General features: G+C 36.2%; 2 protein-coding genes across 3 annotated transcripts in view; one reads left to right on the top strand and one right to left on the bottom strand.

Annotated features, from left to right (window-relative positions):
* Positions 1-6579, bottom strand: part of pigk (phosphatidylinositol glycan anchor biosynthesis, class K) — a 58730-nt gene extending 52151 nt beyond the window's left edge. The window contains exons 1-6 of the mRNA XM_079819803.1: positions 6425-6579; positions 4604-4657; positions 3107-3198; positions 2646-2781; positions 2194-2305; positions 2019-2115 (exon numbers count right to left, since the gene is read on the bottom strand). Coding sequence (XP_079675929.1) covers positions 2019-2115; positions 2194-2305; positions 2646-2781; positions 3107-3198; positions 4604-4657; positions 6425-6508 — 575 coding nt within the window. The 5' untranslated portion in view covers positions 6509-6579. The remainder of the gene's footprint in view (positions 1-2018; positions 2116-2193; positions 2306-2645; positions 2782-3106; positions 3199-4603; positions 4658-6424) is intronic.
* A 1387-nt stretch (positions 6580-7966) lies between these two features.
* The window catches only part of ak5 (adenylate kinase 5), a 130636-nt gene continuing 116659 nt past the window's right edge, over positions 7967-21943 (top strand). Inside the window, exons 1-4 of one of the 2 annotated variants that reach the window (XM_079819387.1) lie at positions 7967-8348; positions 11452-11605; positions 12018-12185; positions 20485-20657. In XM_079819387.1, the coding sequence (XP_079675513.1) occupies positions 8289-8348; positions 11452-11605; positions 12018-12185; positions 20485-20657 (555 nt within the window). In that variant the 5' untranslated portion in view covers positions 7967-8288. Of the gene's footprint in view, positions 8349-11451; positions 11639-12017; positions 12186-20484; positions 20658-21943 lie in introns of both variants that reach the window. The other variant, XM_079819386.1, reaches the window with a different exon arrangement.

Genomic DNA, 21943 nt, shown 5'->3' with positions numbered 1-21943 from the left:
ATGTCTGAGAATGTTTCACCTCAGCGCAATGCCTAATTGTATGAGATTGTATAACATTGCTTTTCCTGAGACCTGAAGCCTTTCAGTCTGAGGCGCGATGCCATTTCGTTCAATGGCTAGGTCTGAGGATGTCCTAAATGTACACCATGCTCAGTCAATCAAATTCAAAGACTGGAACTAACAGTTTTTTAAAAGATTTTTCCATATTGGTGTTTGCCAGTGGATGGGTGCTGGTTCTTATTTGCTCATTTGTCTTACTAATTTAGTTTCTATGCCAATTTAAATCAGTTTTATTCAAATCATTTTACAGTACTCTCAAAGGGTTGGGAAGCGAAAACCGGAATCGAATACTTAAGGTTAGGAATGGGATACTTGTTATACAATTAAAATTTAAATACCTCTTATCGATTGCTTTGTGTGCATTTTAATATGATTTTAAAGTAAACCATTCACGCACAATACCCACGTGCTGTTTTCTGTGCTGCACACACATTTAAATACTGTGTGGTATGTGCTGCTGTGACGTGTACATTTCCCCTTGGGGATTAATAAAGTTTATCAGATCAAATTTGATTTTAAACCATTCAAGCACAAGAAGACTCGCTCGGGCATGTTCTGTGCTGTGCACACATCCAAAACATGCGCAGAAAGCCGCCTCTCATAATGAATACTGCGCGATACTGAACTTGGTTTCTCTTCTGCATCTTTTTGCACTTGAACGGACAAAGACACACAAAAATATGTTAAAATATCCTTGTAAACACAGTCGGTTGTGTCTTAAGTGAATGTAAACTGTTGACAAAGAAAACGCATGTGTAACAGTATATTGGATCCGTGCAGCTCTTAAAGTGACAGCAGCCTAATCTCCCTGCTGTCGTCTCTATAATAACGTAAATCAAACTAACAGCTTCCACCAGCACAAACCCTCTTTTGCCGTTAAAAAACTACCGGCAGGATTTTATAAAGACACACAGTGACGAATTTGCACTGAAAAGGTGTGGATACAGTTTTTTTGCAGGCTGACCTTATTGCATATGTATTTATAGGAGTTTCCCTTTCAGACACAGTATTTATGAGATGAGAGTATTTAAATTAATCACGCAAGGTGGTTTACAAAGGTTTACGCTCCTAAATTTACTGGTGTTTGTGCCATTATTTACTGCCCCAAAAAACCCGTCTTAAACCAGACGCTAACGGATAGTGCGTCGGTGTTCATTAATTTGCGCGTCGTCAGTAGATCACGCGCAGAACTCTCCACTCTCATCTGCACTTCTATGGAATTGCACTCTCATGCTAATTTGCCCTGTTTTGTAAATCTGGCCCTTGTTCTTGACTGAATAAATGTAACTATATGTGTACATTTTATTTATAAGGTAAAGTGTTATTTTACATTTGATTACGGTTTCTGTACCTGAATACCTAAATATTTGAATACTCTTTTTATTTCAATAGTATCTTTGTTCAGTTGTATTTATTTGTTCTTTTGAAATTACTGAGTGTTTACTTGTCTTTAACAATGCTTGAAATGTATAGGCTAATTTTTGCTATGGTATTTTTAAACCATAGACAAAAGTTCCTTGTGTAAGTGTTCTTTAGCCTGTTGATTTTTGTTCATGGTATTCAGCTACAATTAAATGTTTTGCAATAAGACTTAGAATAAATGTGAATGATATCTACTATTTTCACTCAAATTTAGGAATCGATAAGAAGCAGAATCGATAAGCAGAATCGGAATTGAAAATTCAAATGATACCCAACCCTATATACTCATTACAATGGCTGAAACAAACAAAGGTTATGTGGCTCAATCAAGGGCATAACAGTGATATCCATGGATCCATGATGGGATTCAAACCTGTAAACATTCAAGTATCAGACAAGATCTTTCACCAAAAGCCAACACCATGCCCGATCACGTCAATGAGATTTTGTGTGGTAAAAACTGAGTATATAATGATTAAATCATGCCAAATATATGAGCGTTACTGCATTTCCACTGTAGCTCTTTCTATAATTACCTCCTCTTTTGCCACATCTGCTCAAATGCATCAGCCAGCTCCATGTTGCTGATCTCCTCAGAATCCTGGAACTTCAGGAAGCCGTTTCCTCCATGACCTGTGAAAACGGAGAGTCTCAGATTCAGGAAAAAGGAGGGGGAAAAACAGAAAACAGTAAGGCCATTACTGGTCTGACCTGTCAGGTAGATGAGAATGTTGCTGCGGTCGTCTGATAGCAGACGTTTGGATCGAGGGGTGCTGGGGGGGAGACGTCCCGTCAGGACTCGCAGGAAGTTCTCTACTGTGACCTGCAAAACAAAAATAAATGCCTTTAAACTAAGAAATAACTGTCACAAAAGGCTAGCAAAAAGGTTTGGGTCTCAAAACTTTATGTCTTTGACTTTGTGTAGATCTATATGGATTTTATAGTGACAGTGCAGGTTACATTGTGGCAACAAGTCGATAACAAACTGATTCATTCACTCAACTGATTAACTCAGAAACACTTGTGTGTTACTCAGAAATATGCAATGGTTGATTCTGCTTTGACTTTGTTTAGAACTATTTTTATTACATTTAAAAAAAAATCTTATGCTGAAAACAATGACAAGCTTTCAAAATCCGATATTAAACCAAGAGCAGCTTCACCTCATATCCGCGGTAATCCACCTCCACGTCGTCTCCATACACATTGAGCTCCATGTTCTTATGACTGAACACAGTGGCTGGTTTGGGGTTTCTATAGTTACAGGCCATATCATCGGCTAGCATCAGCACAATGTGACTGGGAAAGCAGAGCAAACACATCTAATCAGAGCAGACAGGAAGACTTTTACTGCAGCTAGAGGCACAAATATCACTGCCTCATTGTGACAAAAGAGCACACATGCACCTATCTCTGGACAACACAAATTAAGCAATGGAAAAACAGTGGGTAAAAGACCATTTAAATAATGTGTCACTATAATGAGGATGCCAGGTGTGGAAAAACAGTTGATATACAATGGATTGGTCCACCTATGTGGTTCAATAAGCCAGTTAACTGTTTTTTAATTGTGTTTAGGTAAGATGCTTTACAGCATAATTGAAGTAAATGACCTGAAGTTTACCTGTCGGGAATGCCCAGTCTCTTTACGCTCCTGTATACTGACAGCGTGTTCGCCACATGCCGATAATTAAACCAGAATCTAGATGTGCAGACCTAAACATAAGCATGATTAGAAGACTACAAAAATCATGGAAAAGGCAGCAATTAAGAAAGCATGCTGTAAATACAGTATACTCTAAATATACAGTACAAAATATCTGCATTAACTATGACCAATATTTTACAAAACCTACAAAAGCAGACTAAAACATTGAGTAAACAGCATTAACCAATAGTGGGTGTATGTATGTATGTATGTACAGTATAATATTTGACAGCCCTAATATAATATATTTCGCTTTAATGTATGTTTATTCAGAAATACTTTAAACTTCAATTTAAACATATTTAATATAAATAAATAAGTTTATACATATAAATTAGTTGTAAAATATTCAACATTTCTCATTTTCATTTAAGTTTTTATTTTCATTTTAAAGGATTAGTTCACCCCAAAATGAAAATTTCCTGCTAATTTACTCACCCCAATGCCATCCAAGATGTTCATGTCTTTCTTTCTTCAGTCGAAAAGAAATTAAGTATTTTGAAGAAAACGTTCCAGGGTTGTACTGTACATCACATAATGCTTTTCAATTGCAACCAAAATGCTAAAGGTTGAAAATGATCGATCGTTTCGCTAGATAAGACCCTATTCCTCATCTGGGATCATGCAGAGCCTCTGGAGCCCATTGAAACGCATGCTTCAGCATTTTGGTTGCAATTGAAAAGCATGGAACAACCCTGGAACATTTTCTTAGTATAATAATAAGGAAATTTTCATTTTGGGGTGAACTAATCCTTTACGTTTTTTTTTTTAATCTAATATACATTTTTTTTAAATCTTTATTTTAAATTACTGAAAACAAATTTGAATAGTTTTAGTTAACGACACTGATCTTCTAAGGGAGTTTTAAGATGACTTAATTATTTAAATAAAAACAAAACCAACATTAAAAAATGCTAAAACATTAAAAAATAAGATATTTATTTTAATCCCCCCTTTTTTCCTTTGAAGAGATAGGGTTCCAACTGTCTTGCAAACCCTGGATAAATGAGGAGTCTGATTTTAAAATTTCTAGACCGTGAAATATCATGTAAATAAATAAAATTATGTAACTCGATTGACATTTTTATGCATTTTATGAATATACTTTTTTATAAAAATAAAAAAAAGTATATTCATAAAAATGCCCATCTTTATTCCGTATCCAGTAAATCACAGACAAATGGAAAAGTCATGATGCTTTCAAATATTGTTGTAGACAATGGGGGGCCTTGGAGTCAAAAAGGTTGAGAACCACAGCTCGAATATGTCTCCTACCATGTTGAGCAATTAAGGGCTATTTGAAAACAGTTTGTTAATAATATGTTGTTTTGTTGCTATGTTTCAGTAACAAAAGTACATTTTTAAAAATTTATGCATTAAAAATCCTTATAAATTCTCAAAAATCTAACTTACGAGAACTGCCCAGTTGTTGGTGTGGCCACTGCTGAAAAACTGTCCAGCTTTTGTCTAAACAACAATCAGAAAATAAAATCATTACACAATTAATAGAGATGAGCAAGACTCCAAGACATTAAGTAAATTGGAAACATTTGATTGTAATTCAATTTCATTTGTTTTGGTATGTTTGTACATGCATGTATTGTGTCTCCTTAATTGCATTAGTAATTTAATCAATCTAAGGAAAATTCTCTCTTTCAGGTCAATCCAAGGAAAAAAGAATAGCAAATGTAAGCCATACATAGAAACATTGTCCTTTTTAGCCACTGAATGAAAGTTTATGAGAGGTACTGATATTACGGAAGTAATATGGTAGCTAAGCGCTAAAAGCAAAAATTACTGTCTGTATCAGAAAGTCATGTGATGTAAAACATTATAAGTTTTGAACTGGTGAAGCTTTAAAACTAGTTAAAACTAAAAGTAGCCAAATAGTCAATGCTAATTAGGCTATATAATAAAATATCAAACCATTATGGAAATACTATACTTTAAAATAACATAATTACTGTAAGTGCAAACTGAATGTAATGTTTTCAGACAATTAATTGCATGTTATTTGAAATTAAACTGTATAACAGATTAAATTTATAATAAATGCAATTAGTTGGAGTGGGGTTTTTTTTGTTAAGTAGGACTTAATCTTAATATGTAATTTCATAATTACTTCTATTGTCTTTGAAATATGGTTAAAGTGTACCGTCGAATAAAATAACACTACATTTAAAGTTATAATCAATTACTTTACATGTGCTTTATTATGTTGGTTAACACATCAAAATAAAAAAGCATAACAAAACATTATCAAAACATAATGATTTAAAATCTACTGTCTGTGTGTGAAGTAAAAATGTTAATTATTACACTTTTTAAAAGTGGACTTAAGTGGACATTTAGCTCAATAATATTATATTATCTGCAAGAACAGTTTTTGAGAATACACTTTAAAGGTTTGAAGTACACTACACATGCACATTCAATACAGAATAATAAAGAAGTGCACTTCTTTTTCACAAAAGAAACCCGTTTGTTGGGCATGTCAAAAAAAGATTTTTGTTAGGAGGCCACTGAATCTAAAGCAAAATTACCGTTTTATCATATATTGTTTGCCATTTAGATTGTAAATATATTTTATATTGCTTCCATTTATATTGTGAAATTGATAAACTTGTGTGGATGTTTGAACACATCAAATGCAATATAAGAAAGAACTTGATAGATGACATTTGAAGATAAGATATTTTGTCTTGCACAGAGTGAATTACAACACTGACAATATATTGCAATGAATAATGAACAACTATTTCTGAACAATACACATTATATTTTACATTTGTTAATTCAAAATGCTCTACCGAAGTGCATGTAAGATGACAAAGAAATACAGACACGTCTTAAAAAGTAATGTCATAAATAGATGACTGATTAAACAAATCCAAATGGCCACAGAAATGTGCTGTTTAGAACAAACTGGTCATCATAATGTAACACACAGGCTGTGTTTCAAAACCTGGTAAGCTGCCTACCTAGACAGTGTGTAACTTATGTCTGGGCATCATAAGCACGCTTTAAAATCAATTAAACTCAGTGTATGTTTATATATGTGCATGTATCCGTGTGTGTATATATTTAACAGATAAGACAGACATAAAATAATTAAATAAACATTAAAAAAAAGAAACCTTAATGCTGAGCTGAGAATATTACTGCTGAAAGCTTCACTGCCAGTTCAATAAATCAAAGAGACGCTTTACAACAGCTATTAATAAAGACACTTACCTCAACATAGTTACTGTATACATGTGGTATGAAAACAAGCAAATGAATACATGCACATAGTGCCATTAAATTGTAATATTCCATTTTAGTTCGTCACCGGTTTAGTGACTAGCTAGATTTACAACGGCAACCAGGAAGCGCTTTACTTCCGGTTTGATTAAAAGTCCCATTTTCCGAACTAAAAGTCATTACATTGTGCATTACATTTTATAAATGATAAAAGTATTAGAAATACATTTAAACAAAAATAGAAATTTCTAGCAATCCATTTGGCTATATATATATATATATATATATATATATATATATATATATATATATATATATATATATATATATATATATATATATATATATATATATATATATACAGTATTTGCAGTGATAAACAGATTTATTTTTCTCGCATAGAAAATATTGGCTATCATAGCTACAAATTGGACCCATAGACCTAAGAGACCCACATTTTGTCCCAGATCGCATACATTTATAAGCAACATCCCTGGTTTTGTTTACTGTAAATAGCAGAATTATTATAAACCTTAAATAATGAGCCATTGAAAAATATATTTTTTTTTTCTAAAATGTTCAGTATTTATAGCCTATACCATTATTATACCCACAATTAGCCAACTGCCTTAAAGAGCATGGCAAAAAGGATAGGCTGCACCAGATTAAATTGAAATTTCTTCAACAGGCTTCATTTTCTCTATAATTTCAGACCAGAGCAGCAGCACATCTCATCACATGATGGGTGCTTGATAATTCCACTTTACGCGATAATATAGGCTAGGTCTAGGACCTGTTTATCAGCAGGCACTGTAACACTGACGCTGGATTAAGGGAAATTGTAGGACAGATGGAGGCTAAAAATGTCAAAATCCATCATGGAACATTTGGTGCCTGTATTACACTTACAGTGAAAATGATGTCAGAGTTATATAGGTTAATACATACTAATATAATATAGGATTGTATTAGTTGATGAAATCTGAAACACACCAACATGAGATCCATTGCTGTCCTCTGCAAAATTTTACCTGCCATTGAATTCATGCAATTTTCAAAAATTCAAAACAATTAATACCTATTAAGTTGTCTAACAGTCAAAGATTGACTATATATACATATGTAGCCTATACTGTGTATAGGCTTCTTACTATATATCTATATATAGTTTAACATTTAGATCAATTCCGATGCTGTACAATATTTTGTACAAAAATATGTGTTTTAACATTTATCTATAATATATCATATTATAATTTGAAATATTATAGATAAATGTTAAAATATTGTACACTGCATTTTGTATTATGTAAAATATTAATGTTTAAACAATTAATTATTAATTAATAGCCTACAGCATAGCCTACATTATGTAGCCTATATAGCTACACGCTTGAAACGTTTTTTAAACATATGCCCACACAATTCAAGATGCCCACAAAAACTTTTTTAGTTTTCTCTCTCTCTCCCTCTTTTTTTTACACACAGCATCTCTCGCTCGCTAACATGCTCTATTTTCTTCCTCTGAACTCCAGAGACGCGCATCAGTCGTCAGGACGCGCGCATCAGCTGCCCAAACACGAGTCACTCCAGCCGCGTGCAGGTGTATCGCGTTTTGTTGGCGGTTTCAAACACTGAAGTGAGATACTAAGAGCAAGACTAAAGGAGAGGCTGGATCAAGCATGTACCATGCACAACGATTTACTAAGAGTGAAGCTGTCTTTGTCCATCTAGTTTAGTCGGCACTTGGAGAATGCGTTAAGATCGCAACAGCATCACGGATTCGTGAACCTGCAACAGAATACATTCTACACGGACTCAACTCAACAGCATCGATAGTTTTCCCGAAACAAATATGAACACCAACGATGCGAAGGAATACCTCTCCAGAAGAGAGATACCTCAGCTGTTTGAGGTGAGAATTTGTGTTTGAACTTTTGTTGTGGTGAAACCTAAAGATATTTCCACATACGCTCTGAAAATAACACGAAGTTACTTGGATCGGGATGTCTCACTGCTGGGAATCAGTATTGAAATACTGAAAAGTGCATGCCTGTATTGTTGATTCGATTATCAAAATGTCATATAAAGTTGATGATTCATAATTAAAAGGCAATTGTTCATTTTAATGTAGGCTTTTGCTTTGCATAACCTACTGTGAATAATGTAAACTGACTGAGTTGCTGAGTGTTGCATTAGATTATGTTATAGGCTATCAATTAGAGAGGGTTATTTACGCCCTCGTTTGCTACTGTGTGTGTATGTGTGTGTAGCGTTTTTACGCACAAAGCTGTCGATCGCGTGAAACCGACATCGCAGATTGTCAATCGTTGTTTATTATGGTAGGCGTGCTGGCTGTCAAAGTCAAGTCTTACAGAAAATAACAGGTTATGACAGGGTTATTTAATAACTGTTTCCAACGGAATTTTACAGTGACCTTATTATTTTGTTTTGAGTGCAGGATAATTCTGAGTCAATACAGTTAGTGCTTCATGTCAACTAGAGTTTAGTCCAACTTGGTTTTGTAATATCCTGGCCATGATGACAATGATGATTTGCATTAGGGTATTTATATCTAATGGAAAGTGTATTTACGGATGTCGGATAAGTTTACCCAAAAATGAAAATTCTGTCATTAATTACATATATTAATTAGCCTATTTTCGTTCATCTTCAGAACACAAATAAGATATTTTGGTTACACTTCATTTTAAAGGCACAATGTTTGGATTAAAATATCCAAAAACCACTAGTACAATGTTATATATTTTGTTGACTTGAGTAGGCCTACCTACATTATCCCAGATATTTCCAAGAATGTTACCTGCGTTACCCTCGATTTCCAGTTTATTTTGTAGAATGCGTAGAATTTTGCAGGATGCGTCAAAAAAAGGTTGATAAGAGATCATAAAACTACGCTCTAAAATAAAAAGGTTCTATATGGCACCAAAAATGGTTCTTGGCTCTTAATCATAAGGGAACCTTTTTAAGTGCTATACCGCTAACTAAGGTGCTATAGCACCGCTACCATATACAGAACATGTTAAAGAGCACCTATCATGGCATTTAAAATGTTCCAAATATTGTTTTAGAAGTCCCCAACAACAGTTTTTGCATGCAATGACAAAAAAAGACTTTAGTTTTCTTATAATATGTATTTATTTTTACCTGTTTTGACAGCGATTCTCAAATGATTCCTTTAGTGATTCACTTTTCAAAACCTCGCCTTTACGTGACAATCTGCGGTGATTGGTCCGATGACCCAGTCATTTGTGATTGGTATAGTCTGTGCAGATATTTTCGGAAACGGAACGCCCATCAAAGTCTTATAGTGACAGTAATTTGTTAATATGTGTCAGGAGTTATGAATATGAAAACCGCGTCGGAACCGTTTGATTGTAATATGAGCCTCAGCTGATCTCATTCATAAAAAAACTCCTATTCTCCTCACGAAGACTCGCGACAAATCAACATCCCTCAGGGCTTTTAGTTCAAAAGTGTGCAGATGAGGAGACATATTGATAGATTCTCGTCTGTGTCAAATTTCTAAACAGAGGAGTATTTTTTATTCAATACTTCCTCAAAATGCGCAGATGTAGCCTAATCATGAGCGATCGAGTCTCTTATGTGTTGTTTTCAATTCATACTGGCAGCCGGAGGGCGCTCTGTGCACATGTAGTCCATATATGGTACAGACAGACGAAGAAGATACCATGTGCCATAATAGAAGTCCATAATAAAAGCTTCCTGAGATCGCGAAACATGCAAATAGAGACATTTGACGATTAAATGAACACACAATCGCGACAATGTATGGTTTGTCTTCAAGCCACTTAGTCTTCAAATGCACATCCTTGGGCAGATGAAAAAAGTTTGCTTTTGAGTGGCACTTCAGAACACCGCGTCTCGTCGCCATGATGTTTTCTAGTTTTCACTGGCGTCTTGGAGCGCAATAAGTGGGCGTATCGTATTCAAATAACTTGACAAGTTGACGTCATCTAGTCAGAGAAAAAGCTTCGGTCTTCTAACGATTCTTAAAAATGACTCAGAGTCGACTCTTACTTTTGAAAGAAAATAACTATATATACGGTGTACTGTCATATTTCAAAATTTTGAAGGATGTTTTTGTTCACTTAGATCTATGTTACACACTACATGAAAGGTAAATTTCAAAATTCCATGATAGGTGCTCTTTAAGATATGGTGCTATATAGCACCAAAAGTGGTTCCTCTATGATTACGACGAAGAACCATTTTTGGTGCCATATAGAACCTTTTTTTTGTGTGTAATCCATATGAATTGAGCGGTTAAGTCCAAATTTCCTAAAGAGACATATGATAAACAGATTTAATTTAGGCTTATATTCACATATAATTTATGGAAATTAAATGTATGCAGCTCTTGATGTAAATAAAAGTTGTGATGGTATTTCCTTCAAGAGGTGCATCAATTTTTTGTCAAGATCTTTTATTGACAATACAAGAGTCCAGCACTCTGTAAAGTCTCCTCCAGCACATCCCAAAGACTCTCAATGAATTTAAGTCTGAACTCAGAGGTGCCAATTTATGTGTGAAAAGGATTCTTCGTGCTCCCTCACAACCATTCTTTCACAATTTGAGCCTGATGAATCTTGACATTGTCATCCTAGAATATGGCTATGATGTGTCTTCCAACGTGGCTGTTTAAGAAATGAAAAGCTACACACTCCATCAATTAGGGTTAGAAGAACTGTTGCCAAACATATAACATGCTGGAAACATAATAATCACTGCAATAATTATCTAATAATAGACTCTTTAAGCAGTTGCCTATTTAAATTTAAACAGCGACTTTTTTTTCTTGTAGGCAGTGTTCATACTGTTTATATGTTTTTTATATTTATTGTTCATATCAAAACGGCTGCAGTATCCAATGGAAAACTTGATTAGAACATAATAAAAAATTGCATGCTGCCGGAATGTACAATGGTAATTATGGATAAACATAGTATTTCCCTGATCTGTCACTGATTTCCCAGAGTCTCCTGACTGGTCTGATGTACTACCGACCAGATGACCCTCTAGACTATCTAGAGACCTGCCTTAAGAAGGTGAAGGAGATCGGTGGGACTGACAAAGTTCGGTGGGACACGTTCGTCGGACAGGAGAAGAAGTCATTACCGCCTCTCAATGGTGGGCAGTCACGCCGCTCTTTTTTCCGGAATGGTGAGTAGGAGGTGTTGTCCTCAGCCGATGTAACTCTAAATTGTAGGCGATGCTGAAATTCATGCAAACTAGAACTGGCCACAAACTGCTGTGTTGTTGTTTAGCACAGAAGGCCCTTTTTTCATTATTTGGATGTTGTTATAAAATGGCGACCATTGGTAGGGGTTTTCCTGTCTTTGTGCTGAGCAACATTGTTCTACCCACCTTGAGGCAATGAAAAAAGGCAAATGAATGCAAAGTACCTCTACAGTAAAACATGCCCTCTAAAAAAAACTATTCTTCCAATAATAGACTATCGGTGGACTTTCCTCTGAACCTTTTGCATTATATATTTAAGAACATCAGAAGCTCTCATGACTATTTGCATTTTTCCACACAGTTCTCCCGGATAGCCCCAACTTTCCCTATCGGAGGTACGAGCGCCTCCCACCCATCAACCAGTTTTCCATAGAGAGTGACTCAGACTTGTCTGAGACAGCGGAGCTCATAGAGGAATATGAAGTGTTTGACCCGTCTAGACCCAGACCCAAAGTCATCCTCATTATAGGTAAGACCATAGACTGGGTACGTCATCACTGATAACAAGCTGGTGTCTGTGTATGTGTGCTTGAAATTCATGTTGGAATTTCTATGAAAACCATTCAAAATGGTGGGTTTCTTTGAAATAAATTAATTATTCAGTAAGGCTGCATTTATTTGTATCAAATACAGTAGAAAGTGAAATATTGTGAAATATTATTACAATTTAAAGTAACTGTTTTCTGTTTGAATATATTTTAAAATGTTATTTATTCCTGTCACGCAAAGCTGAATTTTCAGCATCATTACTCCAGTCTTCAGTGTCACTAGCCTAGAAATCTAGACGCACCCTAGCGGCAGGAAATGTATTTTGCCGCGAGTGTAGTCTAGCAACTCTCGGTAGACCTGAGAGCTGGAAAAACCAAACTCTGGTCAGGCCAATCACAGCGTGTGTAGAGTCGGTGGGCGGGCTTAACAAAATGACGGCACGTCAAGGCATAGTTGCGGAGGTTCTGTGTGCTACTCGTAAACAAAGAAGCTGACGAACAGCGGTCTTTTGAATCGGCTTTGGCCGCGACTCTGGAAGACTTGGAGTTAAAGGATTAGTTCACTTTCAAATAAACTTTTGCTTATAATTTACTCACCCCCTTGTCATCCAAGATATCCATGTCTTTCTGTCTTCAGTCGAAAAGAAATTAAGATTTTTGATGAAAAGATTTCAGGATATTTCTCCATAAAATGGAAGTCAATAGACTCCATATGGTTCAAGGTCCAAATGAGAGGTTCAGTACAGCTTCAAAAGGGCTTTAAACCACATCAAACAGTACCAGACGATCAATAAGGGTCTTATCTAGCGAAACGATCTGTCATTTTTTTTTAAATAAATAAAGTTTAAGTTTTATAAGCACAAATGTTCGCCTTGCTCTGTTCAGTGATGGGCGCTCGTGACGTCACGTAAAACGCAAATACGTTGAAAAGGTCACGCTAGACGTTATTTATCTAATAACCATCAAAACTAACTAGTGGTGGGAAAATGAGAACAAATGAAAACTACTAAGTCAGGCTAGATAAAGATAATTTTAAATGAAGTTTAGAAAATTCTAAATGAATTTTTTTTTTTCATAATGTACATTATAATGTTGTGATACATAAATTATCTTGTAATGGTTATTTTTTTTTTTTTTTTTCATTTAAACAAAATAATATTTTAATATTGGCTATACAATAATTATCAGCTTTTTTATTTGTGTCACAGTTAGGTCCACAAAGAAAACGAGGAAGAAGTTTAGCATGCAAATAATAAAATAACTGTAATAAAACAAAACAAACAGAAAGAATAGTGAACAGAAAAATCTGAAGGGCTTAAATACACAAGATAAGGTACTGAATTAAAACAGGTGTAATTTATCTAATAACCATCAAAACTAACTAGTGGTGGGAAAATGAGAACAAATGAAAACTACTAAGTCAGGCTAGATAAAGATAATTTTAAATGAAGTTTAGAAAATTCTAAATGAAATTTTTTTTTTCATAATGTACATTATAATGTTGTGATACATAAATTATCTTGTAATGGTTATTTATTTTTATTTTTTTTTCATTTAAACAAAATAATATTTTAATATTGGCTATAAAATAATTATCAGCTTTTTTATTTGTGTCACAGTTAGGTCCACAAAGAAAACGAGGAAGAAGTTTAGCATGCAAATAATAAAATAACTGTAATAAAACAAAACAAACAGAAAGAATAGTGAACAGAAAAATCTGAAGGGCTTAAATACACAAGATAAGGTACTGAATTAAAACAGGTGTCATTTATCTAATAACCATCAAAACTAACTTGTGGTGGGAAAATGAGAACAAATGAAAACTACTAAGTCAGGCCATAGGAATGCAGGAACAGGAATAGAATACAGTGAAAATGAAACCAAAACTAAGCATAACCGTTCAGAAGTTTAATGCTGGTGCATATCTAGTTTATCTACACCGCTGGACTAAAATAACCGAGCTTCCGCTTAAAATGTTGTGTTTGTTTGATTAGTTTTGATTAGTTGATTAGTTTGAGTTCAAGTAGGCTATATTTGGGAACAGAAGTTGGCTTTTTTGTTCAGTGTGCTGAAACACACGGACGTAGTAAATGATGTGTTCATGAAATACCCTCCCTTCGTCAAAATCCAATTATATGAGGTCAGTGGGGATGCATTTGAGATGGATACCTGCTATAAACATGGCCGCTGAGTGGTAGGGATGCTAATAGTTCAGACAGATATCTGATAGTCGTACATTTCCCTCCTGCCTTATCAGACTTCCCTGAACAGCATGCATGTCTCTTTAAGTTAACTGGTGTCATTTGTGGGGGAAACATTATCTGTGCTGAGTGTAACCCACAAGCAGATAAATGTGCATATCCCATCAGTCAAGTGCCCACCCACCTGCAGTATTATCTTATTGAGATATTAGCTGTAGTAATTGTTTCCTATCCCCAATTTCGTTTCTGAACATTTTCTAGGTTTTAATACTGTTTCTTGTAGTGGTCAACTAATATGGATTTCAGTAGCTGAAAGCTGAGACTGATAACCAATATCAGTTGTTGGGCATTCAGTCTCCACATTGGTGTTGGTAGAATAGTTTAATATGGGATGTTTATTCATATTTATTGTTATATCCGTTTAAAGGGATAGTTCACCCAAAAATGAAAATTCTGTCATCATTTACTCACCCTCAAGTTGTTCCAAACCTGTATGAGTTTCTTTGTTCTGTTGAACACAAAAGAAGATATTTTGAAGAATGTTTGTAACAAAGCAGAGAGAGAGCAACCATAGCCACCCCCCCCCCCACCCCCTCCTACTATGGTAGTCAATGGTTGCTCTATCTGCTTGGTTACAAACATTCTTCAAAATATCTTCTGTTGTGTTCAGCAGAACAAAGAAACTCATACAGGTTTGGAACAACTTGAGGGTGAGTAAATATGACAGAATTTTCATTTTTGAGTGAACTATCCCTTTAATTCTAGTCCTATAATTAGTTGATTTCATTATTTTGTGCACTCCGCCTGTCTGTATTGGAGTATGTTAGAGACGTGTGATTTTTTTTTTTCCCCTGCCAAACCAGTTCAGTGAAAATTCCACCCCGCAGCTGAATTTAAAGATTTTATTCGTCATGTCAATCACAGTGCCGATTGCCTACACAATAGGCTTGTTTGAGATACGCCTCGCCTGAAATTTAGGCGAGAGTGGGTGCCTGCAGTGAGCGGAGGTGTGAAAAAAGCAACCAATATGGATAAGATGTTCTCTCTCTGGATCAGACACCTTTTTCACAATTACCCTGGACTCTGTTCCGTCATTCACATGCTAGCACTTCCCAGAGATTTAAAAAGCCGCACCTCACGCTTGTTATGAGATTATATGAAGCAGATATAAAGACTGAAACTAAGGGTATGTTTACCCTAGGGTATGTTTACACCAGGGGTGTAACGGTTCACATTGCTCACGGTTTGGTTTGTATCACGGTTTTGGCAAAGTTCAGTATGTGCTATGTTCAGGGGAAAAAATTACTACTGTCAAATAAAAATGAAGAAAATAAGGAAAAATAATCTAACTACTTGCAACGGCACAAATAAACACAATAGAGCAAGGGTCTCAAACTCAATTTGCCTGGGGGCCTGAATGTTTCTTCTGAACATGAACTGTTCCTCTGAATTTGAACATTCTTTTCTGAACATGAACGGTTCTTCATGAACTTTCCTTCTGAACATGAACGGTTCTTCAGAATGTAGGCTTCTCTTGCCTACTCTATTTTTTTAAAATATAGCCTATAGAAATTAAATCATTATGAAATAATGAATGATTTCAATTTAATTAAAAATAATAGACTAATTCAAAGAAAGGCAGTAACCAGGTCAAACTGAACAGTGAACGAAATTCTAGGTCTAATTCTAGTTGGGAAATAATCATTTTGGGACTATTTGCAAATAATATTTGCATTAATTTGCGTCAAATATATTATTAGTCCTGAGATTCTTTGCATGAGTGAATAAATACATAGATCCGCTATCAATATTAGAATTCCCTAGTGATCTGGTGGTAAATTTTTTGTAAACCGTGTCAAAGGTTCTGGGTTCTAATCCGCTCTCATATCGTTTTTTTTGTCTCATGTTCATCCATGATTGTATATTAAGAGCAGGGACACATTTGTGTGCATTTTGTTTTGTGATTTCACCGGAAAGAATAGAGTCTCTCTCCGCCACGGCATTAGGCTAAAGGCCTGTACACACCGGGACGAATATCGCACACGCTTATCGCCAGCGTTTTTCGTGACGTTTTTCGGCGCGTCTTGAGTGTTCACACCCAAGCGATTTCCACTGGCGATGCGGCGAGTGAACGTGCACATTCAGTAGATGCGCTCCCGGTACACAAGGTGGTGCTGCGGCACTTACGCTTCTGACACTCGCTTGTCACACAGAAGAAAAGGAGAGACAGTATTTACGTGCTTGCCAAAACCACAGATATATTATGTCTATGGCAAAACCATTCACACACTTTTTGCTAACTGGCAAGCAGCATTAGCAGCCCATCTTCTTCTTTGTCTACTTACTACTTCTTCTTCGTATCAATGTGTGCTCGGCAAGACCGTTTTGTGCTTGAGCGCCACCAAGTCGTGTTTTACTGTCACTTCAGCAGCTCCAGGCACGTGAACAAAAGCGCTGATCTCATTGGTCGGACAGTTTTTAACGCGCCGCATCAAAATAAAAAAACGAACCCGAGGCGTTTTTTTTAAAATGACGCTTTTACACCTGGCGTTTTACGCGTCGGTGTGCACACTCATTGGCGCCCATTGTTTAGTCACGAGGCGTTAAACGACGGCGATAAACGCTCGCGAAAATCGTCCCGGTGTGAACAGGCCTTAAGGCTATAGATTGTCGCGCTCGTCTGTGTGTGAAGACTGTGCACAAGCCAAAAAATTTTTTTTGATTCTATCCCTGTAGTAACGTATCATTGGGGAGCCAGCATGTGTATCCATCGACTGTTACGCTTTGTTATTTTTAACAAACCATAAAGACGGGTCGTCAGATTTGAGATTAACCTTGGTGCAAGTGCAAGTGCGTGTCGAGCCGTGGTTGGAGAATGGTACGGTTCGATTTTTTTTACCAAGAATTACCATTACACCCCTAGTTTACACAACACCATTTTCAACTGAAAATGGAAAACTATTTATGCATTTTGTCCATCACATGGTACCGTAATTGGTTACCACCTGTTCAATAAGTACATTCGTGTAATTTCCTTACTACTAAATATTCCACGGTCAACTTTTAGTGGTTTTATAACCACTGTCTGGCAATCCGATGAACGAGTCTGGGTTTGGTGGTTGCCAGGAGAACGGTACTTGCCTGACTGCATTGTGCCAAGTGTAAAGTTTGGTGGAGGGGGATTATGGTGTGGGGTTGTTTTTCAGGGGTTGGCTTAGCCCCTTAGTTCCAGTGAAAGAAACTCTTAACTCCAAATTTATGGGAACAGTTTGGGGATGGCCCCTTCCTGTTCCAGCATGACTGCGCACCAATGCACAAAGCAAGGTCCATAAAGACATGAATGAGCAAGTTTGGTGTGGAGGAACTTGACTGGCCTGCAGAGTCCTGACCTAAACCGATAGGACACCTTTGGGATGAATTAGAGCGGAGACTGTGAGCCAGGCCTTCTCGTCCAACATCAGATACTGCCTTGAGTTAGATTTGATGTTGTGTTTCAAAGTCAAAGAATCTACCTGTGAATACTCTCCTGAGTTATGCTTTCAGCTGTGTGCCAATGTCTGTGACCTATTTAATCTGCAGATACTAACCTGAGTTAAGTTGGGGGTGGATGTCCTTCCGTTGATGCAGCTTTCTGTTAGATGTGGATGACACACTGAAAAGACTACTCCTTAGTTATGTTCCACGGCCCGTTTCCAGACTGTGATGAGCCCATCCTGTGAACACTTACTGTTATGTCATCTGCAGCATACTAAAGACTGTCATCATACTTACCATTGAATACTTGTTTTTGGTATTCCTATGCAGCTTCCACGAATCTGTGAATCAACTTGTCTTGTACAATAAAGCTCCTGCAATTGGAATCATTATAACACCAGCCTGTTGCTTTTATATGAAAATAAATATGAAAGAGACTCCAAAAGATTTATTCCATTCATGCTTTTGACCAGCGCAGTCGGTGTAAAGCAACTGTGTCTGACTGCAGAATCCGACAAGGCTGCCTCGCCGCAGAGAGTTTTTTGATGGACGTCAGCTTGACATCAGAGCTAAGCGGCACACTCTCTGACACATTTCTAACTGTCATGCATTTCGCAGTGATCAGCTGTGTTCTGTGCAGATTTCGCTCATCTCAAATGCTACAACAAATACTAAACCCTAACCTTACCCATTGAAATTGGCTGCAGGGAGGGATTTTTGCTGAACTGGTTTGGGGGGGGAAATCAAACCAAACACCTTTTTACACATACTCTGTTTGCAGTACAGAACTTGGTTTTATTGTTATTGGTTTATTAGTTCTATTGTCCTACAGAGTTTGGCTCCAACTTGCCTCAACACACCAGACTGGAAGTTCCTAAGATGTCTAGTAAGACCTTGATTAGCTGGTTCAGGTGTATTTAATTGGGGCTCGAGCTGAAGTTCGCCATGTCGTAATTACCACAATTACATGATTCCTGCTTGTAAAAAGCGTTCCGGTCCTTTTAGAGCTCATAATTACAGCTTGTAAGATCAGAATTTTTTGAGAGCTCCTATCGGCGCATTTGTTTCACAATGGCAATCTTTTGTCTGGGACAGCCGGAAATCGTGTGTCCCCGGCAAAGTGATAGCACATTGTTTGTGGCCAAAATGAACATGGATTGGCATGAAAATGTAGTAATTTCACCATCTACTACAGTCAACATTTGACTCTCTGCCCTGGGTAAAGCAAGGAAAACTACACCTTACTAAGATGCTCTGCAAACACATCTTATGTGAAAGCACAATGAGCTCATCCTGCTTCTGCACCAGGTCAAGTCAACTTTATTTATATAGCGCTTTTTACATTTACATTTATTTTTCGTATATGCATTTGGCAGACGCTTTTATCCAAAGCGACTTGCATTGCATTCAAGGTTCACATTTTACATTTTGTCAATTCTTGCTTTCCCTGGGAATCGAACCCATGACCTTGGCGTTGCTAGCGCCATGCTCTACTGTTTGAGCTATAGGAGAGCTATAAGCTTTTACAATGTAAGCTTTTACAATGCAGATTGTTTCAAAGCAGCTTCACAGTGTTAGACAGGAAAATAATGCAACAGAATTTGATTCGGCTGTACAGCCGCTCTGGAGAAAACGGTGATGTCATCAGCTTATTTCCATTATCATAGTGACAATGTGGGCAAATCAGTAATTTAGTTTATATAGTTAATGTAGTTTAGTAATTAGATTTATTTGGATATTTTAGTTGAAAATGTAGTGTCCACATACTTACCCGCATACAAACTGCAAATTGAATATGTGCAGGCGTTACAGACAGACTGTCAGCCTGTGTATTGGTGGGAATATTTTTTAGTGACTGTTTCTGCAGGCTACGTTGTTATGCCAATGATGTTATGCCGATAAGTCTCTATGAATGAGTCATTGAATCGTTCATTCAACAGATTTGTTAAAAAAGCAATGATTCATTTAGGATCAAAACAATTGAATGTCAATATGAGTGAGTCATTGAATTATTCACTCAACTGATTTGTTCAAAACAAAAAACACAAAAATTTAAGTTAGCTACTAAACATTTAAAGGGTCACTTCAGTGATTCATTAGGCTTTGTATCAGTAGAAACCCCGTAGTATATTTGAATTATGGTACTTTCCCCCCCTCATATCCCCCTGAGACGAGAGAATTATGCATTTTATTTCTGGACAAAATCCTCCGATGACTCAAATATCGTCATTTTGCGTCATCAGAAGATTTTTTGGCCAGAGGCTAAAAACTACAGCCAGTAGAGGGAGCTGTTCCGCATATTAAGATAAATTTTCTCTTTTCTCAGTCTAGAAGGCACCAAATTCAAAAATAATTTCACATTTCTACTACATAAATGATACAGATTAAATACACATTCATCTTCCCAGCGCTGAAGTGCCCCTTTAATGAAATGTAGTATAAAAGCAAAATGAAATTGTGTTGCTTGTCTGAATATTAGTATACCAAATATGATATTAGTATACCAAATATGATTGTATCTTGCAAATAGCTACATTTTCTGGAGTGTCTTTATGCAAGTGAGTCTGTACAGGTTCAAATGTCTTGCTGCGGTCTTCCCAAACAGGTGGCCCGGGCAGCGGTAAAGGTACACAGTGTCTGAAGATTGCAGAGCGCTATGGCTTTGAATATGTCTCAGTGGGTGAGCTACTCAGGAAGAAAATGATCCATAACGCCACCAGCAACAGGAAATGGAGTCTGATTGCCAGGATCATCACCAATGGGGAACTGGCACCACAGGTACGTACTGTACATGAAGACAGTATGTAAAGGTCAAAGGCTCATACCAGTAATTAAATATTTTATTAAGAGGGTTACACATCTGTCCACTGTAGTGGACACTATATATTTAGGCTTGTAATGTTTGTTTTTTTATATGCATATAATCGCTAGGACACATTCTCAATGCTTTTTCAAAACTCTTCACAGAGTGAGTCTAGTGTATGTGGGCTAAACTGTGAATCATTATCATTGCTTTGGCACGAAATGCATTCACTGACGACATCTTTCAATTTTCATGAATTCTTTTCTCACTTTGACACAAACCCCACCAAAACTCTATGAACCTACGGGCCAATTTGCACGTTTACATACTCTTTTCAAAACTGTTAAACTTAAGTTGAAAATCTAGCATAATACAAAAATGAATAAGACAGCAATCTGCTACATTTCCACAGTAATAGTATATTGAAATATATTCTGAATCCAAATTATATACTATCAAATCAATTCGATGAGCACCAACACAAGTGTTATTCTTTCGATTTCATTACCATCGATACAAAAGGGGAAACTTAGGAATCATTTTGTACTGTAATGTAAACATAGATCCTGTAACATACAGTGAATTATTAACAATAGAGAACTGTCATTCTTGTTAAAAGAACATGCCACTCTCTTTGAAAATAGGCTTATTTTCCAACTCCCCTAAAGTTAAACATTTGAGTTTTACCGTTTTCGAATCCATTCAGCCGATCTCCGGGTCTGGCAGTAGCACTTTTAGCAAAGTTTAACATAGATCATTGAATCTGATTAGATCATTAGCATCTCACTCAATGACCAAAGACTTTCAATATTTGTCCTATTTAAAACTTGACTTTCTGTAGTTACATTGTGTACTAAGACCAATGGAAAATGAAAAGTTGCAATTTTCTAGCCCGATATGGCTAGGACCTATAGGTCCTGTTTTCACCATTTAATCACCTTAAAGCTTTAATTCATGATATATAGTCCTGCCATATAGCCTTTCAATTAATGGTTAGAAAAGTTGCATGTACAAAAATTGACAAATTGGAAAATAGTTTTAGATAAATTACAGCATGTCACACCACATGTCAACAACCCAATTAACCCCTTAATACATGGTGTCCAATGCAGTATCCAATGCAATGTATTTAGTTACGTAAAGTGTTTTTTTTTTTTTTTTGAAAAATAGTGTTTTAGCCATACTGCATTTGTTAGTCATAGATAACGGTAGAATCATAATTAAGGGTTAAAGGTTTGGATATAACATCACACTCTGAATG

This window comes from Gobio gobio (assembly GCF_949357685.1).
Source record: "Gobio gobio genome assembly, chromosome: 6".
NCBI lineage: Eukaryota > Metazoa > Chordata > Actinopteri > Cypriniformes > Gobionidae > Gobio > Gobio gobio.
This window is presented reverse-complemented; position numbering and strand designations above follow the sequence as displayed.